Source organism: Passer montanus, unplaced genomic scaffold (genome assembly GCF_014805655.1).
Source record: "Passer montanus isolate IOZ18808 unplaced genomic scaffold, ASM1480565v1 scaffold43, whole genome shotgun sequence".
NCBI lineage: Eukaryota > Metazoa > Chordata > Aves > Passeriformes > Passeridae > Passer > Passer montanus.
Genome location: NW_024369151.1, coordinates 6,233,312 through 6,259,569, shown reverse-complemented (window position 1 = coordinate 6,259,569; position 26,258 = coordinate 6,233,312). Strand labels below are relative to the sequence as shown.

The window sequence follows — 26,258 nt, the reverse complement described above, 5'->3', positions numbered from 1 at the left end:
GCCCTCGCCTGCCAAGCTGACACCAGAGAACACACAGAGCACAGGGCTGGGGAGCAGCAAAGCCTGGATGCTCCTGGATTCCTGCCTGCAGGAGACAGGGCTGGGAGAAACACTTTTGTTCAAGACTCAGTCCACAAACACTGCCGAAGTTCAGCTTGCAAAACTAAAAGAGCAGCTGGGCACACACAAGCACGGCTCCAGTAGCTGGAGCTCAAGAAAAGGCACCTCAGTGAACCTCACTGGGCCACTGACAGGAAAGCTTTTCCCTTCTAAAGAAGTTTTCCACACAACTTTTGTGATTTGGCCCTGAGTCCATGATGCAGATGTTGATGGCTGGAATCAGAAGTTGAGCAGAGGGAAATGCAGACTTTGGGAACAATGGGTCAGCTTGGCTGCTGGCAGGTCAGAAGGAGAAAATGAGATGCATTAAAAACTTCTTTCTGGTCAATCTTTATTTTATACATTTGCACCACAGCAGGGAAACCAAGTTACATAGACTGTCCTGACTTGTCTCTACCTTGCTTCTCTTCAAATACTGTTTGCTTTTCTTTTAATAAAGTTTAAAAAAATACTGAAAAAAAATCCATTTTTACATCTGAACAGGAACTGAGGAATAGGATATTTACAGGTCACCAAAACCCCAAGAATTGGACCTTGCTGTACACAGAAAAGTTTTTTAGCTCTTCTGGAGGTCATTTACTAGATGAATTCAAAGCTACATTGTACAAGGTGCCCTAAAGCTGCTTAATGACACAAGAGGATCTAGAATTAATTATTAATAGTTCCTAAAGGGCAAGGGAAGCTATTTAGACCCATATTCTGTTTTAACAGAGCAGGTACCAGCTCCACTGGCTACAGGATGAAGTGCTTGTGATGATGTGGAGGTCGGACTCTACTTCAGTACACAGAGAGCAGAACACTGAGTGAAACCCCACAGGGAAATATTTATTTGGAACTGTCCTTTCTAGAGGATTGCTGCAGTCAAAACACAAATGGGTTCTCGAGCCAGTCAGCCTAAAAGGAGTGACTCCTTTCTCAGCCACTTTCTTCCTACACCACTCAACACCTGAGTACTGATATTTTCCTACATCCTGTTCCAGCCACTTGGGAGCACAGATCATGTGCAGTTCTCACAGGATCACTGCTATATCCAGGCAAGACACTACAAAGGGAAAATGCACAGCTTCCCAATATTGCCAAGGAAAAGTGATTAATCAGCCCAAAAGTATTGTATCCAGCAGCTACAAAAAAGAAGCCAAATTAATTCAATTTAGAACATTTTACAGCATATCAGCCCCAGGGAACACAAAGAAACATTGGTCAAGTGTCCCTGGGCAGCACCACCTCAGCTTTCATGAAACATTGAGGCTACTCCACACAAGGTCACAGTTTCAGTGAGTCCCACTGTGTTCAAACCTCACTGCACCTCCCACTCCTGCAGACCACAGCTCCTCACTCTGTACACAGGTGAAAAATGGGGATGTGCTCTATGAGTGAAGCAGAGATCATAACACAGGAGCTATAAAACGTCTTCTTTAAAGTGACAGCAATCTGTTAGCTAGCATGACAGGTCAAATTGAAGGAGACAAACCAAGTAGGCTAAAGGAAGAAAGATTTCCTTCCCTCTCCTTAATAGCTGAAGAACTCCAGTTCTCAGAGCTCAATAGAGCCTACAATACCCAGCATTTCCTTCAAATTGGGCAGTTTTCAAACAACAAAATCCCCTCCCTTCTCATCAATTTGATTGTCAGTGGCTCAACTGCTTTTCTCTAAGAAGAACACACAGTAAGGATAAAAGACAACACTAAAATCTTCTAGAGGACTTGCACCAGATGTGCACATTGGAGGGATGAGGGCATGGCCTTTCACTGTCACAAGGAATGCCACAGTGCTCAAGGATACATGGTGGATGCACACTCATGCCAGAGAGAGTCCACTCAGCTTAGAAAAAACACATCTTCCACACTACGAGCCCCAGACAAAATGCTGCAATGCAGCAAATTTTTACAACATGCTCTCCCAGGGCATGCCAGCATGGAAATCCAGGAACAGGGCACTGAGCTGGAGGGAAACACTGAACAATGCACTGCACACATCACAGCACGCCCAGTCAGATGGCAACATGAAAGAGCATCTTAATAGGACAGCATGTGGCTTCTTCAACTCCAACTGCTCCACTTCGAGCAGGCAGCAGCACTGTTCCACATGACCCCATTATGTCTTGCTTTCTTTTAGTATGACTCTTGATGAACCATCAAGGAAAACATTTTCCAGCCCGAAGAATGCAAGAGTCTGGCAGTTGCACTGCAAGGAGGCTTCCTCTGGAAGACAGCCTGCTGAGCAGCCAGGGCAGGAAGGAGGGGTGCAGCAGTGCCATGTGCATGCCAGCATCCCCAGGGATTTATTGGGGCATAACCTGCATTCCAAGTGAAGCCTGAACCAATCTCATTTTTGCCTGCAGAGGGGACCGAGTGCTCGGCTGCAGCAGCATATGGGAAAGCATTCAAACCATTTATTGCCATTGCAGCAGAGCTGCTGTTCCAGGACTCCTGTCACTCTGCTGGGTACTGCTGGCCATCGCTTCAGCTCCTCACTGACAGGGGAAGCAAAGCTGCACATTCCTAAACGATCTGTAATCCACAAGAGCTCCTCTCTTCCCTCCCTGAGAGGCAGAGCTCCCTACCAGACCAGCAGCCATCAGCACGAGAAAGGCAGGCACTGACGATCCTGCCCGGAGCCCCGACTGCTGCACTGCACTAGCCCCGAGTCACGCAGTGCCAGCCAGGCAGCTCTGGGTTTGCTGGGAAGGAGGGGAGGGAGCACTCCTGTCTTTGATGCTTTGCAGTGCAGCACTTGCTGTGCTGGAGAGAAGCACAGCTGCAGCCATCCCCTCCACCCTCCAACTTCCCAGCTGCCATCCCATCCATCATATCCACCAAGACAGGCTTTCTGTCCTGATCCAAGGAATTGCAACAGAGAAAACTCATTTTGGAAACGGCCACAATAAGAATCTTTTGGTTTTGACTTGTCCATGACTGATTTTCCTTCCTAATGCTCAGGTCTGAGCATTTCCTGCTGCTTGGCATCCTGTGTAAAACACCAGCAGGAGCTGGTTGTGGAGCTGGCTGCTGAAGCTCAGGGCTGAACTTGGAAAAAGCTCTTGTAAAAAAATGCACTTCCAGAATACTGCTGCGGCCTTTCATGCAAAGACAAAAAGAAATGACCCATTTTTTTGGCCTTTGACTGGTGAGGCAGGGACTTGGCAGATAAACCTACACCATATGCAACTTTAGCAAAAAAACCCTGAATATTAAAAAAAAAAAAAAAGAAACCTGAGACTAAGGTAACAGCACTTGCCAAATTGTCAGCTCCACTGATGCTGAGGTATGGAATAGGCAGCTGTTTGGAAGCAGCTCAGCATTCCCTGGGATCACAGCACAGCCCTCGTGGTTCTGGGTGAAATGCCACACCTATGACAACTTCACATCTCATTCACAAAAGGATTAACAGGCTCTAGAATAGCCTTGTCCAGATGCTCTTTGTTCCTGCCAGCACATCCTTATCCCTTACATACCTCAGTGCCAACACACTTCAAGTCTTCAGTGGGCTTCTCTGAAGAAACTTTACAGCCTGTTTGAGCAGCCCTTTGGATGCAGGGAGTGACTAGGGACAGAGAAACTGCAGAGGATGAATTTTCCACGTATTGCATTTAAATGTAAGAGCTGAGACTGCCAGTGTTTGTTTATGGTCCAATTTCTCACACTTCAGGCTAAATATGTAGATTTCTTCCTCCAGAAGGCCTAAAGGCCCACAGGTCACCTAAGAGCCTTTCCAGTGGTACAGGATCTCTTCTCACTAAAACTGTGAGGCAATGCAAGGCAATGACAGCAAAGTGAAACCATCACTGCTGTGATTACTGTGAGGTTACAGCTGAAGAGGAAAACAGAAGAGGATTCTGCAGCCAGAGACAAATGCTCTTCTTCTTGTGCTTTATCTGAAGAGAAAGCAGTTCCAGGTATCAAAGCAGGCAGATTTGTTTCTACCACCTCCATGGTGCATAGAACCAACACCTGGGAAAAGAAGTGGCAATGGGGGAAAGGGATGCTGCTCCTCAAACAGCAAGGCTTGGTACAGACAGCTCACCAAGAGCTCCACAATCCCTGCTCAGGAGTGAGGAAGTGGTTCAAGATCCTGGAGGAAATCTTCCTTCTCAGCTTGAAGAATAAAATAAACCCAATTCCTGAAGGAGTCTGTAAGCAATGCTGCACATCCAGAGCTCTGATGATGCCTCTCCCTGACACCCTGGCAGAAGCACTTGGCTCCACAGCACCACATGTCAATGTCTCTGCATGAGTATTAAGGCTTCAGTGGGTCAGTGACTTACAGATGATTTATTTTTGTTAAAGCTAATCCTCATTCCACCACTGAGCCACTTCCATCCTCCCCCAGATGAGCACCCATTTTCTCAACTACAGCTTTGGACACCAACTGTCCTACTGAGAACCCCAGGGACTACAGAGAAAACACACGTGGCATTTTGGAATGTGTCTGTAAAGACTCCACTGCAAGTCTGCAGCTAACAGTCAAGGATTCCATATTCCCCTGCATCAAGGTTCTGGTCATAATCTTCTCCTCTCCTGACAAAAAAAAAAAAAAAGAAAAAAATAGGACTGGGAGTTACTGTTTTTGGTGGCAATACTACTTAGACCAGTTCAGCTCACCTCAAACAGCAGTGTTATTAATCCTACACAGCCAGAGAGGTACAAGTAGCCAGCAAGAGAGGCCCAGTAACTCAGGGTAACTGAACCAGAGATTTATGCTGCAGTAAAATGGCTAGACAGATTTCCACTGGAGAGTCTGCTACTGTTTATACTGTGCCAGAAAGGAGTGACTTTTGAAATACCTTGAAAATATTTTATGAAGCAAACCAATGTGCTCTGGGTCACAGCTTGAAAGTAAACATTTAGGCAGACCCCTAAAAAGCAAGCATCAGTCTTACACCTCTTGTGTACTTCTTGTCAGGTAGGGGTGAGTCAAGAGCAACTCCAGGGACAGTGGACAACATACATAAATACTGATTGCACTATGGGCTTAGTGCTTTAATGGAGAATAGTCACTCATTTCCTCTACAGCAACACATCTGAAAACCTGACACATTCAGGTGGACACCTGCAGGGATAAGACAAGAACATACTTATCACCTTTCACACTTGCATGAGCAGTGGCAGAAGTCATCTGATCCAAAACACGTTCAGTCTCTCAAATAACTGCAGTTGTTCCTATCCATTTGTTTTGCAATGTTCCATCCAAGCCAAAAGGAGAGTTTATAAAAAGGAAAAAAAATACTTACATGTCTTTATCTTCTTTTCCCACCTTCTGACAGGCTTTGCAAGTCCCAGCATTCATGTTACAAAGCAAGTGTGTGTGTGTGTATATATATGAGCATTATATAAAATATATTCTTTACATACACACTGAAGATCCCTCTTCACATTAGTATTACACATTCTGAGGAACACAACAATTCAGAATAAAGAACCAATCCAGAAAAGGGGGGAAAAAAAGCTACCCAAAATCCCTAGGAAAGCTTCATGCTCCTTGCAGGTACCAGGAGATCCCATTTTCTTATGATCAAAGGAATAGTTATATTTCTGCACTGCTTTGCTCTCCCTAGACACACCCCACTCTGCAGTTTCAGTGGTGGGGAGTGCAAGTTGCTCCCTTTCCACTGAGAGTAGTATTAATAAATTAAAAAAGTTTCTCTGAAAGTGCTGCCTTAGTCCAGTCCATCATGCTGTGCTTTCCCATTCGCCCTGAGGCTCTGCTGAACCATTCACCACTTTCTTGACTTTCTTCATGCCCTCCATCACTCCTGAAGTCGTCACCCTGGAAGAGAAGGGAGAAGCATCAGACCTTGACCTGTAAAATCCATTTCAGCAACAGCTCACAGCCATCAAACAACACTTCCCACATCTCTTGACCCTCACTGAGCAGTTCCTATGTCTGATCTCTTGCACCCTGACACAGCACAGATGGGACTTGGAAGCACAGCCACTGTCCTTGAGCACCTCAAGGCCCTTCCCATCTATCACTAAACTAAAGCAGCAAGTAACATTGGCTCATACTTCAAAAAAGGTAACAGGGGTGGTAAAACAGCTAAACCAGGTGTTTATTTGCTACATTTGAGCAGTTCACTTTAAAAACCCCATTTACTATGCAGCTGGCCACCCTTACTTCTGTGACTTTCTTCTGCATTTTAATAGGTACAACACATTACACAAACACACAGTGGACAGTGCCCCAGATGAACCTTATTAGCTTAATGCACACCAGCTCCTCTTAATAGCAAAATGAGCAGCAACAAAAAAGAAAGAAGTTATCCTTTTATACCATCCAAGTCTGGATTTGTCATGGCAATCTGACCATTAAAGTACAAAGCCTCACAACAGCATTCAATATGAGGCAGACTGAACTGATTATCCAGGCAGAACAGCACCATTCCTCTTGGAACTGCCTTGGCTCTCCCACAGCTCTTCAGCTCAGCAGCTTTTCTCTGCTGCTACACCAAACAGGCAATCTGGATGCACAACACATTTCCTTTATTCTTTTGCACAGTGTGATTCTTATTCCATACAGGTATTTTTTTTCCCCCACAAACATGCTACAAAGGTTATTTTGGATGCTGAAGGTAAGAGTGCCAACAGCTCAATGCATTCCCAAGGGATGCCTGGAAGCACACACAGACCTGTCCTGTTCAAAGCTGCCCCTGTTGCTCTCTGAGCACTTTCACCTGCTGTTTACCATGTCAGAGTGCTTTATTTGATCAGAGTTGCTAACAACATCTCCCAGCACCACCCCAAGAGGAGAAGTTATCTTCAGATAACACTCCTCTTCCCTTAGTTCCATGTTAGATCCCAGCTTCTATTCATGTACTGTAAAAATAATTTACTCAGCCTGCTGTGTTCAGTGACATTCCAGCAGTGGCCACACTGGCATCATCACTGGTTCTCACTTTAGAGTGAGCCTAGATGAGCTTGGGCTTAATAGGAAAGGGTCACAAGAGTACAGATCAAATAACTTCTTTCCCTACTAAAGTAAAAAATGGCAAGTACAGAGATAAGTAAGCAGGTTGCTTAATGGAGAAAAATGGAATTACTAAACAATAAACATTCCCTTGAAGAAATCAAACTAATCAGTACAGAGGCATGCAGATCTTTTAAGTTCTCCCTGTTGCCAAAGGTTTCCCACAGTCAGATAGGAAAAAAATCTGGAGAAACATAAGCTAGACAAAACCAAAGGAGATGGATAACTAATTGGAAAAGTATGCATTGAGATTTACTTAATGGTTTCCTGTCAAAAATGTAAGAACATTGAGTGTGGTTCCAGAGAGGCCTGTCCTGGGTTCACTTCTACTCAGTATTTTCAGTAATTGCCTGGGTAATGGAATAGAGAACTTGCTTATTAAATCTGCACAAGACACTAAGAGTTACATACTGGAGAACAAGACCAGAATGCAGAAAGATTCTGGCAAATTGAACTAATAGTCTGAAAAGTACAGGAGGATGCAGCAAGACAGCTACCAAGTTTACTCTTCAGAAATAATCAACTTCATAATTACAGAATGAGGAGCTAAGTATCTATTCCTCAGGGAGGAGCTGGAGATTGCCATGAACTACAAAGCAGAAAGGAGCATCTCACACAGCAATGCAGCAGCAGACACTGGGATATATAAAGAGGTGTTTCACACATGCATGACACCAAAGCAGTCCCAGCACTTGACTCACAGCTGGCAAGATCCCACCTGGCACACAGCCTAGATTCCAGCACTGCACTCTAATGCCATCAGAGAGCCCCTGCACACCAAGGTGGTGACAGAAGTAAGGCAAGGTTACAGCTAGGAGGGAATGATCCACTTCCCATGTTTATGGGCCAGTTACACACTGAGAGTGCAGGCAGATCAAGTCACAGCCTTTGCTACCAGAGAGGCCATTTACTGTGTCCCCCCTCAAATATCTGGGAGAGATTTCTGTGTGGATTCTCCAAGAGTGAAGGCTAAATCCCATCTGAAGAGTTGAAGAGACTGTTCCTGTCTCGTGACAAGTGTATGAAGTAGCTCTCAATTCCCTCCTTTGCTCAGATTGTTCAGGTACAACAGGCAATTCCTCTCACTCTCAAAATCAGTCCAGTCATCACATTTTAGTGCCCCATAAAATAAGGGCAGCAGCACTAAGACCAAGCACACTGAAATGCTCATTGTCCTCAGAACAATCTCAGCACTTCAGCTCTGACCTGCAATACAGCAGGGAAATGTTCCTCACCTGCAGTCTGCTGAACTGCATTTCCAGCCCACAAATCAGCAGCAGTTAAAATGCAACAAATCCTTCTCACTGAACCATCCCTCTCCAGAGAGCATTTCTGTGCCTGCCAGAGGGATATCTGTCACAAATGAGGCAGAGAAGGAGTTCCCCAAGCACTCCATCACACAGTGCTACGTGCTGCAGAGATTTCATGGGGTTTATTTTTCTCCTGCATTGTATCCAAGGTATCAAGGAATGGCTAAACATTCAGAAGTATCTCCAGCTCTCCACAGTGGTGGATTTCAATGTCTTTTCTCCTATTTATTTGTCTTATAGTCCAAGAAGAAACACTGCAATACTGGCAGCAGCCAGCCCTTGCAAGTTATTGCAAACTGGAGTGAAAACTGATCAGCCATAGAGCAAAAAAGCTGATCTCTGCAAGCAAAAGATGTGTTAGGTGAAGAAAAATCACTGCTAATGGAGAGCACCATGACTCAGTCTGCCATGAAGCACAACCTGAGAGAAAGCAGAGAAAAACAACCAAGCAGCTCATCAAATCTCAGCACAGAATAAGCTGCCTCATGACACAGAGAGAAACTCCAGATCCCAAGGCATAAGCAAAGATCAGTGTTACCACAACAGTTCCCTGTGTTGAGGCTGTTTTGGGTGTTAGGGAGAAGCAAAGTCTCCACACACTGAGTAAGATGGATTTACCAACTTGAGAACAAAACCATTAATGGTTTCTTCTCCTGCAATCCCTCCTCCAGTGGAAATATCTTAACCTCCCCTGCATGCATCAACATCATTCTCAACCAAGACCCACTAAAGAGCATTTTGATATCCAGCTCACCAAGCTAATGACATTTAAAAAAAAAACCAAAACAACCAAAAATTCTTCCTTTCCCCTTCCTCACCCCCACCTCACCCACTGTACTGTTCATATTTTTGTGTTCATGCCCCAGAAATGGCATTAGGACTGGAAGCCTGACAGCTCTTTCTGCCAAGTGTGGCTGCACCTTTTCAAGCAGGGAACTTTAATCTAACAAACTGTCAGCGACGAGCCCCCGTACTGACAGAACTCAAGAGGCTGCCCAGCACAGAATACACAGAAAGCCACTTTGCTGATGATGAATGGCTATTGAACCTGCTTGAAAAAGGACAGACAGCTCCTTAGCTCAGCTTTAGTCACACTCTCCTCCCTGCCAGGGCAACTTCTGTGGAGCCTGGAACAACTGAAGAGATTCCAGCAAAGTCTGTGGATCCTTTCCCCAAGCCAGAGCTGCCTTTGCTACTCTTGATTTGTATTTTATTCCTGAAAGCTACAAGGACTTACAAAGAGAGTGCCTTGTGTTGCTTCTGTGCAGACACCTAATTTGCAGATTTTTCTTGAAACTTCCCAGATTTCCAATGTCCTTAGCAATATTTGCATTTACTGCCAGACCAAGATTTGTATCATTTGCAATGCATGAAAACAGACCCAAACTAGAGAGCTGCACTTAAAATGTCCTAATTTTTTTTTTTTAATGGAAGACAAACAAGCCTGGAAAAGAGGTTTGATAACCTCACAGCTTTCCCCTCTCTTGGCTCACAGAAATGTAGAATCTAAAGGAACTGAATGCTTCTGTTTTAGAGAACCTGATTTTAAACAAAAACAAAAGAGGAAAATCACAATAAAAGTGACATAGCAGAACACCATGAAGTTCACAGGTTTTTTGTTTCTGCCATAGCCTGTAAAGACAAGTGGGTATTTATCACATGAAAGACAAAACACTCATGCAGTGGTTAGTCAGGACACTGACAGATGCTTAGTCACCTACTCAAATAAACCCAGGTATCTTTTCCCCCACAGAAACAACATTTAATATTTATGAAGACAAAAACAGGACCAGCAAGACCAAATCAATGAGAAATTTAATACACATCCATTGCAGTGCTTCACCTGTCTCAAAATGTGTATAAACTCTGTTTTTCAAATATCAACAAAAGTAACCTTCCTGATGGAGCTGGGGAAGGGAGAACCAGACATAGATGATACCCTGCCAAGTGCCCAAATGGAAAAAAACTTCTGGTGAATCAGATCAGAAAATTCAAGCAAGGCTAAGGGGAACAACCCACAAGGCACAACAATGGAAACTCCCAAAGCAAAGAGCAAAATGCCTTACTAGGAAAAGGCTTACAAGGAATTCTAACCCTGGAGTTTTTAGCAACGTATATCTCATGATGAGATGTAAATCACTGAATTACTTAATTAAACTTTCTCCAGCTCATTTCTGGCAGATTCTCCTAAATTTAGCAACTTCTCAATTGACTAAAATCACTGTATTTGAAAGGTGTCCTATTATTAGTCCTAGCAAAACCCCCACAAGCAAAAATTCATTAAGCACGTAATACGAAGTTGAAATTCGCTCTAACAGGCAAAAAGGGAAAAAGCTTGTTTTGGTACAATCACAAATCCTGCCAGTTCAGACACTGACTTCCTGATGTGAATGCTTTTTTACAGCTTCCAAACTGAGACCAGTTTCTTACATAAACCATTTAAACACATGTAAGTGATAGTGATTTTAAGGTCACTACCCACTAGTTGGATTCCACTTGCAAAAATGACAGATTTCCTAGACCCGAAGCAAAAATAGCTAGGCATTTAAAAAGATCTTTGTTACTAGCCATATTTCTGAGAAGTTAAACTCCTTACATGACATTTCAGCCAGGATTCTATGATTCAAACCTCCTTGTAGCAGTTTTTGAATAAGATTAATTTCTTTTTGAGCTAACTATGACAGCAAACACATTTGGACTTTTTCTGCCTCTGTAATAAAACCAGTGTTGATTTATTTCACCCAGGTAAAGGAGATTTGCCAAACTGGAAAAACTCTTAGGAAGAGGCTTCTGAGTATGAACTGCAATTATGCATCAAACCTATAACTACCAAAGGATTAGGTCAGCTCTGCTCCTATTAAGGCAGCAGACTGTGGGGCACATAAAGCTGTATCCAACACTCCTGGCAGGCTGAATTTCTTAGGCCATTTTTAATTACACATTCAAAAATGCCACTCATTTTTTTTTAAGTCCTCAGAAAACCACTGCAAAGAAAATGACAGGGACTTAGCCTGAGCCCTGCTGTGTAATTTTTCCAGACTAGCTCAGGTCCTGAAGCATTTGTGGTGCCTCGTGGTTTCACAGCAGGGAATAAACCAGGGAAGATATTGATAAAAATCCATCTCCTTGGCTCCGTGTTGCTTAAAATAAATTTTTGCAAAGCTATATGCTGAACACCAAGGCAGAAGGGACTTTACACCCTGTTTCTCTATTTATTATTATATTATTTTTATACATTTATTATTATTTATGTTCTGCAGATTGGTGGGTCATTTTTGTTGTTCACTTGAGTTTTTTAAATATGAAGCATTAATGATGAACTGTAAAACTTATTCACGTTCCATGATCTAAATTAAAATTAAAAGCTTTCTTCACATTTTCACAGGCATCTTTTTGCCCCATGAAAAGCTTTACCAGCTTTTTCCACACTACTGCAATATCCAGGTCAGAGGCTCCTGTGCACACCCCAAATCTCTTTACACACACCAACACAGACACCTCCTCTTTAAACGTGGGCAGATCATCTTTGTCACAGAAGGATTTGGAGAGATTCAAGTAAACTGGTTTTAAACAGTACTTTTCTCAAATCAAGTGAAGAGGTAAACAAAGGGGAGAGGGGTTCTTACACAGCTTCCATCTCCAAGTCATCCTCATCATCTTGAGAGAGCTGGAGGTAAGGGTTGTCTGACGCTGGACGGAACTTGTACCCAGTGAGGACAAAGAACACCAGCGTGGCCATTTCATCCAGCAGCTGCAAGTGAAAACACCAGACTGAAGTTCAGTCCTGCTATGCTCTGTGGTCACCAAACATTGCTCCTCATTCAGAAGGTTCAAGGTTTAATGGCCAAGAGGCCTGGGCCACAGCAGAATTAAAATAACTCCTGTCTGGTTGTCATTAATCCCAGGCTAAAGGCTGTCAAATCCTTTGTTCTTTCAGTTTTCCCTGTCACTTTAAATAGAGTTACAGTTCTATCCATCTCTCCAGAGCTTTCAAAGAACTATGGCAAGACTTGGCTTTTAAATGGTGGGGGAAGGAATCATCCTTACATTGCTTAGTTTTTTCAACAGTTAATGTATTCCAAGGACTCCCTGCACAGTTACTTGGATTATGTGTTAAGAAACCAAGTATTTAGAAGTCCATAGGCAAAAGAAGCCTATAGATGGAAGAGCAAAAGCCTATTTCTCTGGCTCCCTCAGGCTTCAATTACATAGAGCAAACCTGACTAATTTTTTCTCCTTTGTACATTCTAGATTAATTTCCTTCAGACATTTTTAAATTGAAAGACTGAAAATCAATAATGCAATTACTTTCAGACATCTCATGTATAATCCAGCAGCCTTGCTGGACAAACATAAAACTAAGAATATATTCTTTCACCTTAAGCACATCAGTGATAAAATCAGGAGGAGGCAGGGTACTGCACTGTGCTTTGAGATGTTTTAGTACAACATGAGGAACATTTCATGGAATTTTGTTGTGCATTTATATCTAAAGAATAATAGAGAAAAACATCAAGAAATTGATGTATTTTCCTTTGCTGGCAAATACCTGGTACAGCCATTTCCACTGGAATGGAACAGCAATCTTTATGAGAATTGCAATGATCCGTGTGAAGTAAATGTAACACACAATCTGGGAAGGAAAAGGAGAAAGCATGAGAACAATAGCACCGTCCTTATAGAACCTTCTTACCCCAGAGAAATAGCTCAAGCAATTCCCAGACAACTCATCATGTCAGACTAGCCTTATTATGCTCCTCAAACATGGAAGATATAGGCTGAGGGCTCTACTGCTTGTTGAACATCCAATAACTCAAACTATTGGTAACATACTCAAGTTACAGCAGGAAATGCTTTAAGTATTACAATTTCATAGAATTTCAAGAATCACAAGTGTAATTTATTACTCTTGCCACTTAGGAGAGCCTGAAATGAGGCCGTTGGAAATCATTAAGAAGCCTGTGTTCTCCTGGGAAACGTACTCATGGCTCCCACTGACTTAATCAGGAACTGCACACATGCATCTCCAGGCACCATTTGGTCCCAAGTTTAATTTTTAGCAAGTTTACAGTATGTTATTCAAGCCCATCAATTCAACTGGCAGCTCAAGCTGTCTCCAGAGGAAATCAGGAAGCATTACAAATAGCTGGAATTTAAAGAGAGACAGAAGGATATAACCATTAGGAGAAAAAAGGAAGTTGCTTTTAGGATTGTAAGCCAGTTGACCAAGATGCCAAAGCACAGCAGTGCCAAGAGCCTCTACCACATCCATCAGCTGCAGTAGTTTCCAATAAGTATTCCATAAAAAGCTTTGAAAAGCTTCCAAGTTCCCCACATGCATGTGTGCAGGTGTTTTACTTACCATGACATAGTAATGTCTGAAGAGCTTCAGCTTTGCTAGGTTAATGGCAGCTATCAAGAGAACACAAAAGTTCATCAGAAAATTGTTAACATGAGAATTTATTTTGATGCCTGTCTGCAGGGTAGGCAAGTGGTCAAAACCAGGACTCAGGTAACCCCAGGCTAGAAGGATTTGTGTCAGGAGTGCCAGCCTGGCATGCCCACATACAGGATAACTCCCAGGCTGGGGTGAATCCACTCTCAAAAAGGGAACTGAGACTGCTTTTGCAGTCTCTAAATTTTATATGCACACACTCTGCATTACAGAACCTTCCTCTACCTGTGTACATTCTGTCACTCTCTCCTGCCAGAAGGGCCATTCCACCTGACAATGCCTCCTAGAAAATTCCTGTCTTTCTAGAGCCCTCCCTGACCTGCTCCATGCCTACAGCTGAGCTGAACAACCTGCAGGTAATCACAGCTCTGGGAACCACTGCACCTTGCTGGACAGCAGCCCAAGCACCTGAAAACCTAAGCAAGCTCCTCTGTCATGGCTCAGGCACAACTCACAAAGCGAGGCAGGAAATCACCCCCAGCAGCTCCCCAAACGTGCCAGCCCAGGCCCGGGGCAAACCTGCCCTTCTTGCACACATCACATCAGCTGGAGAGCACAGAGCACTGTGTGAACCAGCTGAGGTCAACAACAGATGGAGCAGCTGTCAGCTCTGCTCTGAGAGAAAGCTTTTAGATGTGCAGCAGGATTACAAACAGAGGCCACTGATGCTTTTGTGACAACATGAGAGGCAAAGAGTCCAAGATCTGTTGACAGCATACAGAGATGCAGTTCAGAGCCAATGAACATGAGCTGCCAGTTAAAAAATACTGCCACATATTTACTGGTATTCCCTCCAAGTCCCCATAATGTATTTATCAGATGTGGAAGTGCAATACATCGAGCTGAAGTTCACCTGCACCCCCTCACAGAAATCACCCACTGCAATGATTTATAAAAGGCTGCACATATTTGCATGTAAGGTCTTCCAGGTTCACAAGACAGCAAAATACAGTATTTCAGATGAGGGAGAGGAGAGCTAATAGCTCCCAAAGAAATGCTTCACCTCCTTTGACAAAAACAAAGCAGCTTTTCTTATGCAAAGGAAGTGTCAAATGCACCACTGCAAATAAATTCCTGTAGGTTCCCACTACAGAAACTACAGTGAAGACAGACAGAATTCTGTTATGAAACTACTTTTATAATCTGAAGATCAAGTGTCCCTTTCCAGTTTACCTTTAGTGTTCCTGGGGTACTACTGAAAGCTACAGACACCTCAGGCAGATACAAACCCTCCCCCAGCAGACACACTCTAAGAGCAGCAACCTGACCAGCACAAGGCATGAACTGACTGATGATCTAAAGTTAAAAGCTTTTCCTAACAGAGCTGGTGAAAGATGAAAGCATGTAAATATGCATGATAAGTGCAGTGAATTGTGAAACAGGAAAGCAATATTGTCCTATTTAAAGAAGAGCTGCATTAAGTGTGACCATGAAGATCTTGTGATTTCCCACACACCGGTTTGCACACAGAAGGATCTATTTTGAACTCAACACGTCCAACTTCAAGAATTGCCACCAGTTGGTGCACTGACAGGCCAGAAGAATTACCAGGCTTTGTAGCTGAAGGAACACCAACTCAACAGCTGTGATTCAAACTGCAGGTCTAGCAGTGCTTTACAGTCAACAGCAGTGAGCTGGGGAGTCATTTCTGCTGGATTCATGACTGCACAGGATGAAAGGACAGCAAAGCCAAAGATCTGACTGCCAAATGAAGTGTCAGAATTCCACCTCTCCCAGTTAGAGATGGAGCACAGCTCAACATCTCAGCTATTCATCATGATAATCAATAGCAGAGAGTCATAAATTGGTGCATTCACATATCCAGAATGTCTGAGCATGGGAAGGAAGGGCAAGGAGAGGAAAAAAAAGACAGCCACCATCAAGGAGAAAGGCTGACAAGGCACCTGTGGAAGCTGACTTGCCCTCCTCAACTGCAGCAATATTTCTCTCCACTATCAGATACGTAAGTCAGCATTAATGCATGTCTACAAAATTCAGCCAGTTTTTTTTTAAACAACTCAAAGTTACAGGACACACTGTTCTGGAGAAAAATCTAAAATCATCATTGCTTGGCATCAGCAGCTTGTGAATTGCTTCCTCACAGGCTGAATGTGCTCCAAGCAGTATTATTTGAATCTTGCTATCATGGACACTCCAAGATTCCTGTTCACCTCAGCCTGGCAGCCCAGACAGCGACAGCAGCATTTACAAGGAGCAAGGCTCAGCCAGCAGCTGTCACTTACAACTTGAATCACTTGCAACCCCAACCTGTAAGGCTGTGATAACACAGCAGCAATCACAGCATGCACTAAAGGTTGGGTAAATTTGTATTTCGAGTATGATAACCATTCTGCAAAGGACAGTACTTAACTGCAGAGAAAGGAAAAAAAAAAATCAGAAAGAGACCTTCCACCAAAGGTTTTAGAAATTAATTCATGCTCTTTCAAACAGTAATTAGAAAGATAAGAGCCATCCTCCACGGAAGATTTATAACATCTATACCTTGCTTCCCTCAGTTTTCCCTCTCTATCACCATTTACTTTAACAGCTTGTGCCTACAATAGCCTGATCTACCTCAATCAAAACAGAGCACGCCCCAGTGTTTTGATAAGCAGTCTCTTTTTGAGATTGTCCCCATGCTAATTTCCAATGTTGAGGCTGTCTAGAAGATGGAAAAAGAAGCTGGACCATCCACTTGCACACCACACAATAGCCTTCTGATGAATAAATCTGACCTTTTCAGTATATGTATGCAATAACAATCACAGGATTTCAGCTGAGGGTGCAGGGAGCTTGAGCCCAGACAATACAATCCATAAAGAAAAACCATAATGCAGCCTGTGAACGTGCTCAAGGTACAGCTGAGAGTATTTCTTCAATGCTTTGCTTGCCCTACTCACGCTGATGCATTTGAGATGTGATTTCTGCCATTAGCAAACTGTAAATGGAAGCTTTCTGCTCTCTCCCGATGATGCAGCACATGTAGATCTAACCCTCAAAAAAGCAGCTCTGAGAAGTGTGGCTCTACAGCCTGAGCTCTCTGCTTAAAAGCATTCCTGTACTAGAAAGAAGAGGTCAGACAGATAGAGCAAGGCTCAGTGTCACCAAGAAGGTGGCACAGACTCATTAATCTTGAATGTCCTGAACCACATCAGCCATTTGCCACAGAATTGCTCCACCAGGGTCAGATGAAAGTCCAAAGAACAGGATAAGCACTGTACCTCCAGCACAGAGCTGCCACATCAAGCCTGGACAGCTCTGGGCACCTGGAAGTGGTGCTGAGCCCAGCCAAGCACAGGCTGCTCTGCACCACACAGGACCAGGCCCTCTGCTCACAGCATTTTCATGGCACAGCAGCAGGAAGACACTGAATACTGCAAATGGTTTTTGCTGACATGGGGGCAAGCACGAAAGCATTAATCACCATTTGCCCACTGCACAGAGCCCAGGGAATGAATGATGCCTGGGAGCAACAGGCTGCTATGTACTTCCCCTAATTCTGCTGCCAACTCTAAATGTAGTGCTCCAGGAAAACAGCAACCCATGATCCAGCTGTGCTGTGTCACATCTGTCATCACAAACAGGTACCAGCAGAACAACCTGCTTTCCAACCCCATTCCTCCCTCAAACAACAGGGGATGTGATCACAAGGGTGTGCTATGAGACTTGAGAGGTCCAGTGACCAAAAACTCGGAGTTTCAAACAAAAATGATGTACAAATAATATATATACTCCCTCTCCTTTCTCGAGATGCCTGTAAACAAGGTGGTGGCAGTTGAGCAGCTTGGCAGGCTGAACAATTCTAGGTCAGTTTGCAAGGCTGATTTCCTCAAATCTGCAAGACATTTGCAATGCAGATCTACAAATGGACAGAGAGCAAAGGCTCCCACCTGAAGGAAGATATAGTGACAGATCAAAGGTGTAGCTAAGCACTCGCTCAAATCTGAAGGTGGCGATTTTAAAAGGGGAGGAAAAAAGATTCTAAAAATGGGATGTTTACGCCCACTGCTGTGCAAGATAAGAAGCCTGTGTAGGTCAGATATACTGCTTTAAAGATCACCTTCAAGGGAAAAAGGCAAACAACCAGGCAGCTCAAACTCAGCTGTAGCACTGTGCCCTGCCTACTCTTCACTAGCAATCCATAGCATCTGGGTATGTAAGGTCTCCCTGGATAATTATGGCTTTAGACCCATTTCTCCAGCTTTCCCACTTTGCTTTTCTTTTAAAATATCTAATCTAGTTTAACTTACTATTAGCTAATAACTCCAAATCAGTGCCACTTATAACAGGCTTTTTTATTAATTGTATGTTGCTAAAACAATGGTCTATGACAAGCCCAGGCTAAAGGTCTGGTAAATCCAAATCTGCTTTGTTCCTAATCCAGTCACACTCCAGTCATGGCTGCCACCTGACCCAGGAGACTGCTACCTAACAAACAGGTGGAGAAGCACCTGGAAGAGAACATGAGAAACAGGAAACACCACCAGGATACTGAGCCATAAAGTCCTGGAGTTGTTAGTCCTAACATATACAAGCAAGAAAAAAAAAATTCCTTAGGTGTTTGTCACCAGCAAGGACATCACCAGAAGACTCAGTGGCAGGAAAAGCAGCTATTGAATGTCTAGTATGTAATTCCCCAAAACATTCTAGAAGTTAATGAAGTCTGTGTGAGAAGAGGGAAAGCAGCCCTTGACTAGACAATAAATCCCAGCAGGCCAGAAGCAGCCCAGCTAGCAGAGCCTGCACACAATCCAGCCAGCTCTAACCATGAGCTGACGCTTAATCTGCATCATGAGGAAATCCAGTAATTTTTACTACTCCATGAGAAAACTGCCTTTAACTGCAGGGGGAAAAATGCTCATGATTTAATAGTAAGCAATGGTTCTATTTTTTCTTCCCATGAGAGGCTGAGACATGGAGCAGCCCCTCAGAAGAACAGGGCCTCCAAAGGAAGCTTACAGAGCATGTTGTTCTAGTGAAGAGAATTCATTGATAAGCCTAACATGAATGATTTCACTTTTTTACAGTGCAACCAAATCACTTTTGGTTTTCTCAGACACCCTAGCAGCATGACAGCACTGGGTAAATTTTGCTTCTGGCATCACATTGCCATTCACTTGCTCCCCGTGGGCTCCTATCAACAGCCTCTAAATAGCCCAACCAGATTGTGTTTCACAAGTGAGTCCCTGCACTGCAGCCACAATCTGCTCTCAGCCTGTGCAATGTTTTCCCTGAAAATCTATTCCTTAGCTATTCTTCTATTATCAGTGTAGCATAACAGAGTTGCTAAGTCCCCCTGAATACACAGTTACTGAACTTGCAGGATCTGCACAACCAGACGGCAACAGCAGCAGGTAAAGCTGGCAACAGCAGTAGGTGATTCACAAGCAACATTCAGGACAAAGAGCATCATCACCCATGGAGAAAAACACAAACCACAGGACTAAACCAGACCTTAAGTGCTACTGCTCTGACTAGCTGTAAAGACACAGCCAGTTCCTCTCAAATTACCATTTTTCTCCTTCCACAATTTTTCATCCTATAGAAGTGCCTGGATTTACTCAGATCTGGATTTCACCTGGTATGAGGCTCAGCCTGTCTACTGTCCCTGTCTGAACATCCCTGCTATGGCCACCTCACCACTTCTCAGCATGTCTGAGATTTATCAAACTCCACAGCACCATCTTGTGATAACAACCAAAGAAGGTACAGGGGGATCACATGGGGCCACGCAGATCTGAAGGGTTTCTGTCTCAATTATGTGCATTAATTGCTGTATGCTCACCAGCAGGACAGACAGATCCATGGCCACCCAGCTAAGAACCAGGCCTGACATGTGTGAAGTCCTTGGTTCAGAAGAAAGACTGCTTCAAGGAAATCAGAACTTATCAGGACTTTTTAAAGGTAAGAGCACAAATACTCCAGAATATATGTTCAGTGGACAAGGTAAAAAATCCATCAGTAAATGTCACTGAACCCAACTGAATACACTGATAAGAATGCTTCCAACAACATTTATATTAGACTTTGATAACTACCCTTTTTAACATTTGTTTCTATTAGAAATTTATAATTTTCCACCATTAGGTTTGGTGTAGGTAACTTGTAGGGTTGTTGTTTGATGGCTGTTTTAACAGCTTGGAACATCAAGATAGCATGCTTGGCTCATCATAAATATTGTTTAAATTTAACAGATGGCAAAACATGAACTCATGTATGGTCTGCACAGAACTAAGTTCAGTACCCAACCTTACATTTCACCTACAATCAGCAGTGAAGTGCAGAAATGCCTGTGAAAGCCAAGGAAAAGGCTGGAAGAAGTATCCAGACCTGGCTACAGAATTCCAGAAAGGAGAGCCAAGAGCTGAAGGATGAGACTGAAGTTAAAAGGCTGTTGCCAACAAATGGCCTTCTACAAACAAAGCTTTGAAGAGTAAACCACTGAATGACAGAAGATGGAAAAGGCTGCCTGCTTCCAAGGAAGCCAGTTCTGTGCTCCACACCTTGTACCCAAGGAACTAATCCAGAAGAAAAGAGCAGATAAGGCAGGAAAAGCACAATCTACAGCAGCCATGCTTGGCCTTTCCATCCATCAGCTCCTTTTCAGTGCTACAATAAACAAAACTCCACTTTCCACAGGCAGCTCTTGGAGCTGCTGCACAAACATGGACAAGTCAGGAACTGTGCTACATTGAATGCCAAGTTATGTTTTGTTTCATAATGAGGTTTATTTCCCTCTATTCTGTCAGGAATACATTTCTGCAGAAATTGAAATAAGTGGGTCTATTTGGGCTAATAGTCAGCAATTCTGGAATTCATTTCTAGTTCTGTTTCTGAACACTCAAGTGAGGAAAAAATGGCAAATCTGTCAAGATGATTTGCTCTAGATGTCATGTCTAGCTTGAGCACCGAGAGCTGTGCAAGTAGCAGAGAATGGGTTATACACTGCAGTTCTGCTAATTAAAGCAATACAAGAAAAAGGTCATTTTCCAAAAGTTATTCCCATGAGCCCACTGAGAAAAGCAGAGGGACACTAATACAGTGTAGATGTATAGCCTTAGTTTGGTTTTTGCATCAGATGTTTGAAATTCTGGCATTAGAACATGTAGCATAAAAGAGGAAAAAGACTACAGATTACTTGCCTTTCCCATCTGTTGCTGAAGCCTCTTGCAAATGTCTTATTGACCTGAAAAATAAAGAATAGATTAATGACAGGTTTTACACTCCCTTTTCACAGCAGTCCTCTAGATCACTGACAAGTTTTGTTAGCTTTTTATGGCTGGAGTATGCTCATAATTAACTGTGCTTAGCACTGCACACACTTCACCCTCATGCCCCCAGCTCAGGCAGTCAGCTCAAGTACCTCTATTTCCTTGGGATTAAGAAAGCAGATTGCTAAAACCTACTTCAGCCTACAGAAGGCTTTGTGGGAGGGAGGGAGCAGAGTGAGAAACTGGGGCATTTTCCAGCATAATGCTTTCCACTTGTACAATTAAGCTGAGCTACTCTTCAGAGTCCTGCCAAACATTTGGCATCTTACTGCTCTTTTAAGGTCTTTTCATTAAATAGTTGATTACAGCTTACATATCTACATAGGCAACTTATGTAACAGAAACTACCCTGCAGGAATGTAAATTCAGGGGCCAAGTCTTAGTCACCTTGCTCACATGAGTCATTCCACCAGCTGCAGTGACACTATCCAGAGGAAAAAGAGGCAGGATTTTATGATAGGAGCTTCACTGCCAGTTTATGTTGGCACCCTGGCAATGCAGGAACACTGGTTGCAAACCATAAACAGTCACAAGACAGCTCACATTTGTTCTTCAGATACAATTCCTTTATGGAAATAAGTTTTGAAGCAACACCAGCATCAGGTAGCAAGAACTGTGACTGCAGAAGCCACCTTTATTATAGGAGATTGAGTCCCTCTGCAATTGGAGTTATTATCCCTCAGCTTTTATTTACCATTGCCAAATGCTCCTCAACCTCAGAGCAGAAGCATTTTGACTGGAGCAAGGGCAAGGACAAGTGGGTAGTGCAAATTTCTTGGAAGAGATCTCCCAGCCTTGGCAGAAGGCCACCAGGAGCGTGTAGGGGAAAAGAAGGCCAGCTGAAACCCACCTTCACAAGTCAAGCTGAAGCTTATTTCCATCTACTGAGCCACACCTCTGAAAAACTCAGGAGTTACACTCCAGAGCAATGACACGTTACCAGACATTTATGTAATCTGCATTTCAGAAAAAAATAATGGAGATGCTGGAGAAAAAGAGGAATATTATGTGTTTACTAAGCAAGGAGCCAGAAGCTCCTTGATATCCTCCTTTAAACCCAGCTGTTTATCCAATTAAGACAAAATGCATTTAGAAGATAAATGTTCTGGCTAACTGGCAAGCAGCAACAATAGTGTTTATCTGAATTATCTGTGTTTTGGTTGAGTTTTATATAACCAACATTATTCCCTGCCAAGTAGAGTGGAAGGAAGGGCGGGGAAATGCTCCCTGTGGGATTATTTCTTATAAACAGTCAAATAAACATGCAGCTACTCTGCTTGAAGGCAGCCCTGATCTTAGACAGCAGTACTGTTTTGAAATTTAGCAGTCAAGTATCTAATCTCAGTCAGTGAAGTCAAATCCCATTTTTCAACTTAGAGTCAACACTTCTGCAAAATTCCAAGTGTCAAAAGCACCTACAGTCTGCACAGTGCTGGCCACATTCAAACTGCCACCCACCTCCCCTTATCCCCACTCTAACATCCCCAAAAGGAGCATTTTCCACAGCACTAGACTGAAATGTTATGGCTGATATCAAAGTTAACTCCACAGGACCACAGAGCTCTTTTGCTTTGGCAGAGCTGTCCATGTCCTTTCAATCACATGTTTTTCACATCCAGTAACTCACCATACCACTGGGAACAGGATGGCTCCACAGCACAGCAAGTCCACCAGGAAAAGGATTTCTTTCCACAGTCCATACTCAGTTGTCCCCTCCTCTGTTGACTCTATGATAATGTAGGCCACGTTTGCCAGTACCTACACAACAGGACATGGTTCTGGTTTAGAAACTGCCCAAGGAGCCACTACAGGTGGCCTGCCAATTCAGCAAAAGTAACATCAGTAATTTTCCTGCAGCTCTACATCCAAAAGTCACATGTTCAGCAGCATCTTCATAAGATTTACAGAAATAAAAGTGATGGGAACTTATTCCTGCTACATTCAGAAAGTAGTTATTTAGCTATATACTGTGCTTAATCTACTGCATCAATTGACATAAGAAGGAGCAAAATTTACTTATTGAAACATAGACACAGGACTGTGTGACACATACAGCCAGTAGGGAAAATATGTAATTCTAAATTAAGCCAGTAATTCAAACTGGCCATTTACCATCTTTTGTACTCCACACCTGAGCTCTGTAAGAGCCTCAAACACTAATTATATATATTTCTGCTAAGGGCTTGCATCTGGAAAGGCAGAAAATCTCTTCTACATAAAACAACAAACAGAAGTGCTGTTCTCTTATGTACTTCAGTTCAAGTAGGAGACCAGCACTGAGCACTCTGAACCACTGGGAATATTTCCCTGAGACCTAACAGACCTACAAGTCTTGTTTTTCTCATTTTTTATTTCATTAAGACATTCAGCAAGCATTTCAGCAGTGACAACTTTAATTAATTTCCTCTACTTATTCAGCACTGAATTTCCAGCCCAAGTTTTGTCCCACTCCTTACAGCCAGTTTTTATTTGCTGAAACTGCTTGGTCACTATTATCTCATGCTCAATATGGGAGAAAAATTGAGAGAACTACAGTAACTTCTGGCCTAGGAAATTGCCACCAGGCTCATACAAGCAAGAACTACATGTTACTGTGTGAAGCTTTCACAGCCTTTTCCAGTTTGCACAAGCAGCTCTCCCACAAGACAGCAAGTATGAGCACAGCTCAGTCCTCACCTGAAGTGGGATGACAATCATGAAAATTTTTTTGTCTTTATCTGACAGGATGTGTTTAATGAAAGCCCAGCCCGTGCCAATGAGGGCAATAGTGATGAATAGAAGAGCTCCCTTCAGTCTGGAAGAGAAACAGACACTGCAGTGAGAGACTATTTTATTTTATCACACTTCCTCTTCTGCCCAGGTTTCTCCCACTGCCAATAAAGCCACAAACCCAAACAAATGCTTCCCTATCCATAATTTTGGCAAGCACTTATCCATCCCACAATAGTGAAGCAGATGTACTCACTACAGCTCTATATCACAGAGCAATATTAGGCTTCATTCACAATATATGCAATCTTTTCCTTGGGGAGTCATCCATTCACCATTGTGAACAGCAGCAAATACTGCCAGCTGTATCCACTTACCATTCACACCAGGAGCAAATTAGATACTTGAATATTAGTGTGAACAAAGAAAAGTAAAGCATTTGTTATCCTTTTACTCCTCCACCCACAGAAGTGCCAATTCTCTGCAGCTGCCCTCTGTAAGTGGAGCTCCCCCCTTCACACGGGGCTGATTGCTGAGTCTGTGGTACTGTGGTCTGCATGAGAACAAAGATTTCCCACTCTCTACAGGAGGGAGACAGCCCTAGTGGCAATTTGAATCTATCACATCAATCTTCTGACATACTTACAGGTGAGTGATGTAATAAACAACAGCCCAGCCCTCGATGGGGAATCCCTGAGAAGAGATGTAGTGATAGTCGATCTGGAAGCAGAAAATACAGCACTTCACAAGCTGCTTTTGACACCCCACCCTCTAAAAACAGGTCTGCTCCACATCCACTGCCAGTTTCACTTTCCAGTCAGTGTGTACAAACCCAGCTCTGTCACATTCAGAGAGCACTTCCTCCCAACACATTCTACTTTTGTTTAGCAACAATGAGATCATTTCCATTTGCTCTATTTCCTAAGTGCTAGTGGATGTATCTTGTACAATCTACATCCTTCCCACACAACTCCCCTGCTTAACTACAGTGAAACAACTGCAGTTGGAACCTATTTTTTCATTCATTTTTCAGGTTCAGTTGCTTTAGGTGACTAGAGGCTTCCTAGTTTCATTTTCACTGGAAGCCAGATTCACATCATTAGACTCCAAAAATATTTGTAGCAGGTATAACACCGTGGGCATGAAGGTGAAGATCATGGCAGGCACAAACACTGAAGGATTAAATGCTTGCCATTACCTTTGTTCATGAGATATTTGCAGAAAAGTCAACACAATTCAACAGAGTCATTATCTATGGAAAGTCTCAGAGATGACAAGGTGAGGTATGTTGCCATACACCATTATACCTCCTTGCCTTTGAATTTTACAAACAAGGTTTTCCTTTATTAATATTCACTGCCAGTCCTGGAGCTGAAGCAGCAGCACAGCCCAAGCTTTCAGGCCCACTGCAGATGGCCAAAGCATTGAAATTTGTGGAATTCATTCAACCCCCAACCTTGCTGCTTCAACACTTCAGACCATGATCTCAATTGTACTTAAAGTCAGAATTTGCTGATGAAAACAAACACTTCCACCAAAGAGCTGCAGTTCAATTCTAATGCTTCAGTATTAAGACCAGTTCTCCCTCCCAATGTGCTCCCTCCAAAGCAGATTTCCCTAACAGCATGTCCAGGATTCCATGTTTCCACTTTCTAGCTGAACAACTTCAGGCAGAGATGCTGTACTCACCGCGTGGAAGACTAAAGACAAGGATTTGGTGAAAGGAAGGGCTGCCATGAGCCAGTGGATCTTAAAGACATCATTTCTGGGAAGAAAAAAAAAAAGGAAGAGCATTACTTAGAAGGCAGCAGTAAAAATTTCCGTTTCCAAGGATATTTCTTTAAAACCTGTAAGTGTCAAGCAGTTGCCTGCAGGCTCAGCTGACCATCAGTGTAAAGATTTCCCTTAATGTTGCAGTCCAAGTTTCTGCCACATCCTGAGCAATATTTCAACTTCATGTTCTAAACCCCTGATTTTTACTGCTTGGGATAACTGAAATTATTAACTAATAAGAATATCCCACATATATATATATAAATATTTATCTCTTAGCTGTTAGAAAATTTGCTAAACATAGTTCAAACCACTATCAAGATATTTATGGCTCTCTACTGCCATAAACTGCAATTTTCCAAATGAAGAATAGTGATGAATTTTTTTTCATTATTTATTTTCAAAGTCATCTCTTTTTGACATCAACTACAGGAACTTCCTGTCTATTTTTTGCCATAATATGTACACTACCTGAAGAACTTTCAACATCAGATTTGGGAATTTTAGAATGACAGTCTGTAACAATAATACTGACTGAAGCAGTTTTCAAATATAAACTATGTGTATTAAGCATACAAATCTGAGCCAGATTTGGAGTTTGAGATGATCAAATCTGACTGTGAATTGGGCATTACAAGAAGAGGAATGAAAAATAAA

The 26,258-nt window shown here is 42.9% G+C and overlaps 1 protein-coding gene across 2 annotated transcripts in view; it reads right to left on the bottom strand.

The window, feature by feature from the left end:
* Positions 1-434: 434 nt before the first annotated feature.
* The window catches only part of GPR107 (G protein-coupled receptor 107), a 37,837-nt gene continuing 12,013 nt past the window's right edge, over positions 435-26,258 (bottom strand). For both annotated transcript variants that reach the window (XM_039719954.1, XM_039719955.1), the window contains exons 10-18: positions 25,518-25,593; positions 24,475-24,548; positions 23,796-23,913; positions 22,747-22,877; positions 20,991-21,034; positions 13,756-13,805; positions 12,943-13,026; positions 12,020-12,144; positions 435-5,886 (exon numbers count right to left, since the gene is read on the bottom strand). In XM_039719954.1, coding sequence (XP_039575888.1) covers positions 5,790-5,886; positions 12,020-12,144; positions 12,943-13,026; positions 13,756-13,805; positions 20,991-21,034; positions 22,747-22,877; positions 23,796-23,913; positions 24,475-24,548; positions 25,518-25,593 — 799 coding nt within the window. In that variant the 3' untranslated portion in view covers positions 435-5,789. The remainder of the gene's footprint in view (positions 5,887-12,019; positions 12,145-12,942; positions 13,027-13,755; positions 13,806-20,990; positions 21,035-22,746; positions 22,878-23,795; positions 23,914-24,474; positions 24,549-25,517; positions 25,594-26,258) is intronic.